Raw genomic sequence first — 11,238 nt, 5'->3', positions numbered from 1 at the left:
GTCGAGATTGATGTCATTTTGAAAGTTTAGGTATGAAACTGATTAAAAAAAAGATGAGGTATCAAACTGATTTTAGACCTAAAGTTTAGGGTAGTAAAATGAAATTATCTCTACAATAAAACCCATGAATTTAAGTGTTTTTATTTTTTCTAGTTTTGGTTTTAATTTTTTAATCACATCAAAAAGAAAAAGCAATCCATTGATAAAGAAGATAAACATATTGGCGTACCATTTAAGATGAAGAAGATGATCAAAATTGATCCGAAAAGCCATGCCGAAAAAGATATGTCGAAGGACGGAGGATGAATTGAAGGGGATGAAGTCGTCATCGGTGTCGGAGAAGTCCGTCGTGTGCTTCTAAATCCGTTCTCCCTGAGCTTGCATTGGTGACGGTGAAGGAAGCGTAGAGAGAGAGATGGCTGGTGTAGATGGTATATATATCGCAAGCATAAGCAACGACCTCGTAGACCGACATCCGGGCTACCTCGCCATGGTGAAAGATCATTGGTACCACATCGGGAAGGTGCTCTCCCAAGCTCCACAAGAAGGCACCATAAGAAGATATGTGTAGTTAGTCCCACATCGGAAACATAATATGTGAGGGAACCTTCCTTAACTATAAAAGGAAGGCTTCCCATATGTAGAATGGATGATGATCCCTACTCACTTCATCTTGGAGAGCTCTTGTAACACCAAGGGCCTATTGGCCATGATAGTAGAAGCTTAAGTGGATGTAGCCATGTCCTCTGATAACATGGTGAACCACTATATGTTCTTGTCTCTTGCCTATGTTGTTTATTGTTCATGTTCGTGTTCCACCGTGATTTTACATAGCCTCCGGGATTATGCAGAAATAGCTGGTATCAGAGGCGTTGGCCAATATTGATCATTTGCCGGTACGGGTTTGAGTCGGGTAAGTGTGGTGCAGCGGTGGTGGAGGGTGAGGGTAGATCAGGTTAGAGAAAATTATGGTTGTGATGGATGAGAGAAGAATTGGCAGTATGTGATTATGTTTTAAGGAGTGATGGATCGTGGTTAGTAGTGGTATGACATGTAATTTGTTTTTAAATTTATGGGCAACGGTTTAAGACATTTTTTTTACTGAAAATTGTCTTAGTAATACCTAATGTTTCAGCCATTCTAAATTTTTGTATCTCAAGTTTAAAAAACTTCACCGTATCTCACCTACTAACTCCGACCTTAGAATGGTACAAGAGCCGTTTTAACGTTACAAAAACCGATGACGGGCATATTTTGATCAATGGCCAATCTAACCCTTTATCTTGTTTTCTTTAATTATTAAGTTGCATGTTCAAGTGATATCAGAGGTATGTGCATCAACAACATAGCATGGTTTTCTTCTTCTAACTAGAGCTTTCTAAAGGGGTTTCTTTTGTCAAATTCTTTGGTAGGCGACCGGGCGCTATTGCTTTTGCTATACAAGATTATATATGATGAGTTCACTGTGTCTTTGTGAAATGAAATCCGGGATAAAGAAAACATATAAAGACAGAGAAAATCTTACGTGCGACAGCCACACTACGTGTCCTGTGCGACCCACCAATCGCACAGAGACGCATGTTTTTTTTTTTTTCCGGGTCAGCTCTTCTCTTCTTCTTCCTTCCTCTCTCTTCTCCGGTGAAACCGATCCCCTCAGCTCCCTCTGCCCAGCCGTCGACTAACCCCCCCCCCCCCTCGCCGCCTCCACCATAAGCCTGGCAACCTGCCGCCGTCGAGCCGCGTCTCCACCAACCTGTGCAAATCACGCAGAGGAAGAAAGAAGAATAAGAGAGAGGAAGGAAGGAAGAAGAAGAAGGCAGGTGTAAAAAAAAAAAGGCACGTGTCAAAAGATGATTAGGTGCGCATGTGCCAGGTGGTGCGGCTGTTGCACCTAAGAATTTCTCATAAAAATAACAAGGGTAATCTAAGATTGTCAAGAAAGAGAACATATAAAGTGTGGTTTATAATAAAATAGAATTATGAATTTCACTCCCATATTTTATATTTTACAAAATTACCACTAACTACAATTTGGAGTCTATATTTACCACCAGCCGACTTGTACTAGTTTTTTCCCATCGGCAGGCTACACTAACAGAAATCGTTAACACTGCCGTCTCCCTAAAATCCTCTCTCAACACCATTGGAATCACCACCTCCGACCTCGATGTCCAACTTGTCCTCGATCTGCCATCGACGGCGTCGACCTCCACTTGCGGTGACGAGTACCAGATCTGGGCAACGAGGTGTGCAGAACGATGAGCAAAAAACCTTTGCATATTTTAATTCTACTGACCCTCAATACTGACCTTCTAATACTACTGATCCTCAGCATTCTACTGACCCTCAAAACTATTGACCCTCTAGTGCGTCAAGAAAATTGAATCTCTAATGTAAATGACACTCCAACTCAGATGGTACTCGAACCAAAACATGCAGTTGTATTCCAATCATCGCTATTAACTGAAATTGAAAATCTAATGCTACTGACCTGCAAAACCCAGATTTTATTCATGGCAAAAGGAACTTGTACAATTGAACCTTCACTGAAATTAAAACTCCCATTTGAGAATTATACTTGAGGAGTGGGCGAAAGCGACGATCAATTGATCAATCGATGAGGCCCAGAAAGAGTCGGAGAGAGAGAGGATATTTGATTTCGCGATCTAACGGTTGTTACACCTGTCTGTTAGTTTTGCCTGCACACGGGAATGGCTGACTATCGGTAAATAAAGTTATCAATATGTATGTATTGGTAAAACCCTCTTCTTCTCTTTTTTTTTTTTCCCAAAAAATAAAATAAAAAAAGAAAAGCAGGAAGCAGTGCGGATCGAACCTGGATTATGGTGAAGAGAGGATATTTTGTCAATTAAAAAAAAACAATATATACCAGTAAAAAACAAGGAAAAGCACCATCTCCCTCTTCCCCGTCTTTCGCTCGCAAAAGCAAAGTTGGAACTGAAAAGAGAGACTAGAGCTGCTGTGCCAAGGTTGCCTTTCTCAGGTCGATACTAAACTCGTTTCTTAATTTCAGTTTTCAAATCCCGATTAGGGTTCTGTCGTCTTTCGATTTGTGGTTGGAGATTCTAGGAATTGATCCTTGTTAGAATAAAATATCCATAACCATTCACACAAGTAGATTTGGGGAAAATTTAGTATTGTTATCAAAGTACATGTAGGGTGAATACAATGGATAAGGAGAAGCTTTGTTCATCTCTGATTGTTGGACCGATTTTATTTGTTTTGTTTATGAAGGGAATAGGACATCGCAATGGAAGGGGGCAAACATAAGTCGAGGAAGGAGGGAGAATCCAAGAGGAGTCACCGGGATCGCAGTGGGCAGAAACACAGGGAGGATAAAGATGGAGGAGATAAGAGGGACCGTAGTAGCCGACGTTCTGTGAAAGAAAAGAGTTATGATTCTGAGGAAAGGTATGATAAAGAGAAGCTTCGAGACAAGGACAGTGATAGGACGCGCAGCCGAGATGATGATAGCAAGAGAACCAGAGAGAGGAAGAGGGAGGGGGACAAGGAGAAGAGGGAGAGGGTTCGAGAGAAGGAAAAAGACAAGGAGAGGGAGAGAGGAGAACGGGAAAGAGAGGTGAAAGATAAGGTGAGAGAGAAGAGGGAGCTTGAGAGGGTAAGCGATAGAGATCGAGAGAGGAGGATAAGAGAGAGGGAGAGACATAGGGATGCAGATACCGATGATATTGGTGATCATGTTAGGGAGCGTGATAGGAAGCGGCATAAAATGGATAAAAATGAGTACAAGGAGAAAGAGCGGGAAATGAGTAGTAGTAGGGTAAACACACAGATGGATAATGGAGATGAGAGCCCGCGAAAGAGAAGTGATGAGGATTCAGTTAAGAAGCCAACCCGTGAGGAGGAGTTAGAGAATGAACAAAGGAAATTAGATGAGGAGATGGAAAAACGGAGGAGAAGAGTTCAGGAGTGGCAAGAGTTAAAGAGAAAGAAGGAAGAAGATGACAGAGATAATGGGGAAAGGAATGCTGATGAACCTATGTCGGGAAAGACCTGGACTCTTGAAGGAGAATCTGATGACGAAGAAGTTCATCCCTCAGGGAAATCAGAGACAGGTACAAACCTCAATGGAGAAGCCAATCTTATTGATAAAGAAGATGGACATTTCATGGTAGTATATCCTGACAATGAAACAGCTCCAATTGCTTCACTGAATGGAGCTGATAATGCTAGCGGGGATGACGAGACTGATCCATTAGATGCTTTTATGAATTCTATGGTATTGCCTGAAGTTGAAAAGCTGGACAATGCTGCAGACCCATCAATTGCTGATGCAAAGAATGATAAAAAGGATGATCGAAGTAATGGTGAACAAAAGAGGAGAGGTCTCAATAAATCAATGGGAAGAATAATTCCTGGGGAGGATTCAGATTCCGATTTTGGGGACATTGAGAATGATGACAATGTTCTAGAAGATGAAAATGATGACGAGTTCATCAAAAGGGTAAAGAAGACAAAAGCTGAGAAACTCTCTGTAGTTGACCACTCTAAGATAGATTATGAACCTTTCCGTAAAAACTTCTATATTGAGGTGAAGGAGATCTCAAAAATGAGTCCAGAAGAGGTTGGTGCATGCCGGAAACAATTGGAATTGAAGATACATGGTAAGGATGTGCCAAAGCCGATTAAGACCTGGCATCAAACTGGACTTACCAGTAAAATTTTGGAAATAATAAAGAAACTGAACTTCGAAAAGCCCATGCCAATTCAGGCTCAGGCATTACCTGTAATTATGAGTGGTAGAGACTGCATCGGTGTTGGGAAAACTGGATCAGGGAAAACCCTTGCATTTGTTCTGCCAATGCTCAGGCATATAAAGGATCAGCCACCAGTAGAAGCTGGAGATGGGCCTATTGGGCTTATAATGGCACCAACGAGGGAGCTTGTTCAGCAGATTCACAGCGATATCAAAAGGTTTGCCAAGGTATTAGGTTTCGGGTGTGTCCCTGTATATGGAGGTTCTGGTGTTGCTCAACAGATTAGTGAATTAAAGCGGGGTGCTGAAATTGTTGTATGTACCCCTGGTAGGATGATTGACGTACTTTGCACAAGTGGAGGGAAAATAACAAATCTGCGTAGAGTAACGTTTTTGGTCATGGATGAAGCTGATCGAATGTTTGACATGGGTTTTGAACCTCAAATCACTCGAATCGTTCAAAATATCCGGCCAGGTCGTCAAACTGTTTTGTTTTCAGCCACTTTCCCTCGCCAGGTTGAAGTCTTGGCTCGTAAAGTGTTGGACAAACCTGTGGAAATTCAGGTTGGTGGGCGGAGTGTTGTGAATAAGGACATAATGCAAAAGGTTGAAATGAGGCAGGAAAATGAAAGATTCTTGAGATTGTTAGAGCTGCTTGGTGAATGGAATGAGAAAGGAAAGATTTTGATATTTGTCCAGTCCCAGGACAAATGTGATTCTTTGTTTCGGGATCTGCTTAGGCATGGATATCCTTGTCTCTCACTTCATGGGGCCAAAGATCAAACAGATCGTGAGTCCACGATATCTGATTTTAAGAGTGATGTTTGTAATTTGTTGATTGCAACAAGTATTGCTGCCAGAGGATTAGATGTCAAGGATCTTGAACTGGTGATCAACTTTCATGTCCCAAATCATTATGAGGACTATGTACACCGTGTTGGACGTACAGGCCGAGCTGGCCGAAAAGGATGTGCTATAACATTCATCTCTGAGGAAGATGCTAGATATGCTCCAGATCTTGTTAAAGCATTGGAACTTTCTGAGCAAGTTGTCCCAGATGACCTGAAATCTCTTGCTGATAATTTCATGGCAAAAGTGACTCAGGGATTAGAGCAAGCGCATGGAACTGGTTATGGAGGAAGTGGATTTAAATTTAATGAAGAGGAAGATGAAGTTAGAAGAGCGGCAAAGAAAGCGCAGGCAAAAGAATATGGTTTTGAGGATGACAAGTCTGATTCAGAAGATGAAGATGAAGGTATTCGAAAGGCAGGGGGAGACATCTCACAGCAGGCTGCCCTTGCTCAGATAGCAGCTATTACTGCTGCTTCCAAAGCTAATACAGCCTCAATGCAGACCCCTGCTTCTGCTGCCCAACTGCTTCCCAACGGTGGAGGGTCAGTTTCTCATCCAGGTGTCCTTGGTCAAGCATTACCAGGAACAGCATCAGTTTTCACTGGGACTGGTTTGCCTCTTGGTAGCAATGATGGGGCAGCTCGGGCTGCTGCGATTGCTGCAGCCATGAACTTGCAGCATAACCTGGCAAAGATTCAAGCCGATGCAATGCCTGAACATTATGAAGCAGAGTTAGAGATAAATGATTTTCCCCAGAATGCTAGATGGAAGGTTACCCACAAGGAAACTTGGGGTGCCATATCAGATTGGACTGGAGCGGCCATCACGACCAGGGGTCAGTATTTCCCACCTGGCAAGGTTGCAGGACCTGGAGATCGTAAGCTCTACTTGTTTATCGAGGGCCCTACTGAACAGTCTGTCAAGAGAGCTAAATCGGAGTTAAAGCGGGTTTTGGAAGACATCTCAAACCATGCATTCTCACTTCCTGGTGGAGCTCAGCAAGGCAGATATCAAGTTTTATGAGAGTGAGAACTTAATTCCAACTTAGTTTAAGACTGTTATTTGCTTGTGCCGGACTCCTATTTTAAATTTGACATCGAGTTCCTTTTTACTTTTTCTTACTCCCCTTATAATTTTCTTATTGTATGATTCTAGTTTAAACTATTGCTTTGCACCTACATTTCTGGATACATGAAATGTCATTAATATTCTTCTGAATCTAGTTTTACATGCGTCTTTTGGTGTTGAGAATGAGTAATCATAGAACACGTTGGTTTTAGTGTCTGTGAACTGTTATGATTTTCTCTTGCTTTCACACTTCTGTACATCATTTTGATTTCCTTTCCTTTCTTTTGTTATTGCTTCCCATGGCGCGAGGGATGTTATATGCATATGCTCGCATATTCACTGTTGTGTCTGCCCATTACAAAGCTATACAACAGGCGTGACTGTGGTACAAGACTTTTCTCTTCATGATACTACATAGTTTAAAGGGACGTCCTTAGAGTCAACCGGTCCTGTTTTAGTTTGTTTGTGTTCCATGAGTTGTGGTTTCTGTCAATTTTCACTCGTGTATTTGACTCCTCTTTCTTTGGGTGTGCTTTTCCAGGTCTTAGATGGAAATGTCTTCATGGGGCCAATCTGCTGCATAGCGCTGTGTGTGCTGCACCTGAAAGGATGGTTCTTGTAAGAGGGCCAATTTTTCTTTTACATTCTTTCCTTAATATTCAGAATAGTGTAGTCAACCTCTGCTTCTGTTGGATTAGCTTGTGTAATGGATTAAGCTTTTCTGTTTTTGTTCTCTGTAATAGGTACCCAGCTCCATATTACAGAGATCGCGAGCCCTTCTCTCTCTGATCTTTTGGTGTTGTTGGGTCACTTTTTAACGTCTCTAGTTGAGGCTACATACGACTATTCGTTAATGCTTTCTCATTTTTGTCTCAATTTTATTTGTTGGGAATTTTCTATAAAGCGGCCACATTTCTGTGTAGTTTCAATCAAGATAGGGGATACTCATTTGATTTTGCTTTTACTGGTTCAGTATGCTAACTTTGCTGTGGACTGCAGAATGGAGATGGAGATGGAAATATATGTTATATGCATGTTTCAACTTGATCCAACAGCGGGTGGGATGATGTCGGCGTGTTTAGAGTCCCTAGAGCATAATCTTGCCCAGCTTGATGAGGAGGTGTCTCTTTCAGCTGTTAAGATAGGTGTTAGGCCTGGATATGGAATAGTTTTTAATTGATTGTGGTTATACACAGGTTATTGGCACTTGATTAATCATATCACTCCATCAATGCCAACCGACGTGACGGTGCGCCATCTCCTCTTCCATGGAGATTTGGTTTCAGAAAGCCCAGGAAACCCTAGTTCTCTCTACCGTAGCTCAGACATCTAGTTTTTCTATCAGGAATGCTTGATTGACCGTGATTGTTTTTTGTGTTCTTTGTTTCTTTTGACCCTCTTAAATAAAGACTCGCTATGTCTAAAATACAAGTATATAAACATAGAAAAAGGTAAGTAATAGTCATGTAACATAGAGCATATACGATTCCCCGAACATGCAAATCTGCAAAATTGGCATTTATTAATCTCAACACAAGTAAGTCGATGACATACATAATGATTTATAAATCTAGTAACACCAATGGATTAATGGTAAGTTTAAAGAAAATGTGAAATTAAATCAACAGTGGTACTAACAAACAAAGGTAGGAAAAATTCAAAAGAATGTAGGAAGAGATGCTAAAGCTAAGCCAACAAAGAGTGCCATGAGGGATTTAGCAGCAGTTGAAGAAGGTCCGCTGTTTCCTGGGGAAGCAGAAGAAGGTCCTTGAGGTGCTTGCTCCGAACCAGCTGTACGTAAATCATTTTTTTAAGGTCAGATTTCTTATTAGGACTACCTCATATACATATGTTCTGTATTAAATGGGCATGTGCTTATGGATCTGATTAAAAACATTACCAGGTGAGTTAGCAGTAGGCCCTTCAGAAGCCATGGGAGCTTCCACTGGTATTCCAAGAACTGTCAAAATCAGAAAGTTAAATTAAACAAGGTCATCATACAAGTTGAAATTCAATAGTAAATCTATCATTTACATTTTTATATGTCTTGGCATCTACGTACTTCTCCAACTGTTAAACAGATATGTAATTTGGCAAAAACATAAAAAATTTCTGGACAGAAAAACAGAAAGCATGTGTGGGGTTTTGTTTTATTGCTCTCATTTGGTATTGGTAGACTGGTGATAAGATAAAAATTGGTGGCATGGTAGCTAGAAACCTTTAATGGGAGTAATGAGAGAGCATTGAAACCACTACAAGGTGTGGGGGGATCACAAGTAGTGGCAAGCAAGCATTGCCACTAGTGAGTGAGTAGTTACTGCTTATACAGTTATAACCTCTAACCACCCTAGCTAGCTTGCTCCATATGCAATCATCAATGGGATATATTCCATAGTAGTAGCCAACAAAATGCATCATGTCAATCCTATGCCATACTGCTAACCTCAATTGTGGTTAGCTTCTCTACTCTTAATTTGCAAGTTAATCACACATTCTAGTCAACAGCGTTCCTAAATTAATTACCGGTTTTCCGGTTAGCTTTGTGGTTCAGGCTTTCGCCCTTCACACGAGTTAGCGGGGTTGGAAAGCTGGTATGGTGGCGGAGGTGATCTGGTTATGGAGTTTGTTTGTTCCTAAAAAACGTTCCCAATCTATAGTAGTAATCTACAACTATGGATCTTAGATATGGGATGTTAACTGGACCTGTAACTGGATACATATAAACAATAAAAAATTATGATCGAGGAATCTAATTTTTTTTTTTTTTCTTGATGTGGGATTGAGGGATCTATTGAGCTCAGCACCAAGCTAGCTTCTAATTAAGTATAAAAAACACAAACAAACAGAGATGGAGACAAATCAATGCTAGTGTGAAGCAGATGATTAGATAATTCTAATATCTTACAAATTTAACATTAATAGTTGGTTTATGAGCGAAATAAAAAGAATAAAATGAGGAGATGGAGAGATGGAGAGGGAAGGGTGATGGGACTTACGAGCACAGGCGCTAGTAGGAGGGGTGTCGACTTTGCAGACAGAAGGGAGATCAAGAGCCTTGTTCAAGTCGATTTCAATGCCGTAGCTGCTGGTGCTGTTCTTCTGAAGCAAGTAACACAAGCACACGGGCCTGTTGCTGACCAGCTTAGCCAGCTCCGGGCAGCAAGCCTTGTCCGGCTTGGTCAAGTTGCTGCCTTCCTCCACGTACGTCAGGCAGTCCGACATGGTCAGCAGCTCCGAGGAGCAATCCGTCGACGCCTCCGGAGCAGGGCCCGGAGCCTGCGCCGAGACGCAGGAGCAACCGTGGAATATTGTGAGCATCATCAGTAACACAATAAGGAGATGATGATGAGTAGGGAATGCCATTTTTGTTGTTGTTGGGTGAAGGAAGCAGAGTGGAAGTGCGTGTTAGAACTTAGAAGTAGGTGAAGGTGTGTGGAGGTTAAATAATGGAGAGAGAATGGGGTTGGAGTGAGAGAAGGCTAGCTAGCTGGGTACGTAATGGGATTTGCTAATTCTTGCTAGGTAGCCGAAATAATAAATAAAAGGTGTCTCAACCGCCACCCATTCCTGGCCGGGTTCAAACAACAATAAATCTCACACCCTCTTACTCATCTGGCTCTTTAATGGGTTCGGTGATGAATGAGTAGAAATGAGAAGTGAGAAGTGAGAACACTCGGCACTTGTTTTCTGTCCTTCCAAGGAAGGGAGTCTTGTTTCTTTGGAGAAAGAGACACCTCCCTCCCTCCCTCTCATCTTTGGGTCCACTCTCGCATTTCTTCAACCAGTTTTTTGTTTGAGAAAATGACAACCCACTACCATAGACAGTTGCAAAACACAAAAAAACCACCTTGCAACAGATTTAAACAAATAAGGACATAAGCCCAAGCCCATAATGTATAGTCTCACGCCCAGTCAGCAATTTTTACGCAAAATACCTAAAAAACCAATCTTTTCTAAAAAAACTACAAAATTGCCACTGCCTTAACACCAAAAATATATTCTCTCTCCGATCTATCATACTCTCTCTCTCTCTCTGCACACCACACAACGCCGATCGAATCCGCCGTAATTGCAAGATCGACCTTGCCGATCGTCTCCGCCACCTGCACCTCGCCGATCGACTCCGTCGCTGCTAGATCGACTTCGCCGCTCGATCGACTCCGCCTACTAGATATCTGCTGCATGCTAGATCGACCCTGCATTTATAGCTAAACACACAAGATAGAAACCGAAGCACCACAATTACAGTTCCACAAGCTCCGACTGAGCTGCCCAGCTATAAAGTCTCACACCGAAAAGTGCAGATTTGCATTTGCATCCGAAACGGTGTCGAGTTGGATACAAAAATTATGGTTTCAAAAGAGAGTTGCAGACTCACAGTGACGCTGCACGGCGGGGAATGAAGCTTGGAGCTGATCTTCTGAGTCCGGCGCAGACCGAAGCGGTGGGGATTCGAATCGGAGAGAGAGAGAGAGAGAGAGAGAGAGAGAGAGAGAGAGAGAGAGAGAGAGAGAGAGAGAGAGAGAGAGAGAGAGAGAGTAGTAGTAGTAGTAGTAGTAGTAGTAGTAGTAGTAGTAGTA

The 11,238-nt window shown here is 42.0% G+C and overlaps 2 protein-coding genes across 2 annotated transcripts; one reads left to right on the top strand and one right to left on the bottom strand.

The window, feature by feature from the left end:
• The first annotated feature begins 3,116 nt into the window (after window positions 1–3,116).
• LOC101298779 (DEAD-box ATP-dependent RNA helicase 42-like) lies at window positions 3,117–7,298 on the top strand. Its single transcript, XM_004295083.1, has 2 exons — window positions 3,117–6,615; window positions 7,200–7,298. Exon 1 carries the CDS (start codon window positions 3,272–3,274, stop codon window positions 6,611–6,613), a length of 3,342 nt encoding a protein of 1,113 aa, XP_004295131.1. The 5' UTR covers window positions 3,117–3,271; the 3' UTR covers window positions 6,614–6,615; window positions 7,200–7,298.
• Window positions 7,299–8,131: 833 nt separating this feature from the next.
• Window positions 8,132–10,270, bottom strand: LOC101298497 (non-specific lipid-transfer protein-like protein At2g13820-like). The gene is made up of 3 exons (XM_004295082.1): window positions 9,655–10,270; window positions 8,559–8,618; window positions 8,132–8,449 (listed from the first exon to the last, which is right to left on the bottom strand). The coding sequence occupies exons 1-3, from the start codon at window positions 10,019–10,021 to the stop codon at window positions 8,316–8,318; spliced, it is 561 nt and encodes a 186-aa protein (XP_004295130.1). The 5' UTR covers window positions 10,022–10,270; the 3' UTR covers window positions 8,132–8,315.
• Window positions 10,271–11,238: the final 968 nt, after the last annotated feature.

This window comes from Fragaria vesca, linkage group LG3 (assembly GCF_000184155.1).
Source record: "Fragaria vesca subsp. vesca linkage group LG3, FraVesHawaii_1.0, whole genome shotgun sequence".
Lineage (NCBI taxonomy): Eukaryota > Viridiplantae > Streptophyta > Magnoliopsida > Rosales > Rosaceae > Fragaria > Fragaria vesca.
Note: the sequence above shows the minus strand (reverse complement) of the source record. Positions and strands in the feature narration are given on the sequence as shown.

What these genes read in the sequence shown, in the direction of transcription:
- LOC101298779 (XM_004295083.1), top strand. Translation starts at nt 3,272, where the DNA reads ATGGAAGGGGGCAAACATAAGTCGAGGAAGGAGGGAGAATCCAAGAGG.
- LOC101298497 (XM_004295082.1), bottom strand. Translation starts at nt 10,021, where the DNA reads ATGGCATTCCCTACTCATCATCATCTCCTTATTGTGTTACTGATGATG. An exon ending in TCCTACTAGCGCCTGTGCTC is followed by an intron (nt 8,619 to 9,654) that starts GTAAGTCCCATC and finishes TGATTTTGACAG; the next exon opens with TTCTTGGAATACCAGTGGAA. An exon ending in GCCTACTGCTAACTCACCTG is followed by an intron (nt 8,450 to 8,558) that starts GTAATGTTTTTA and finishes ATTTACGTACAG; the next exon opens with CTGGTTCGGAGCAAGCACCT.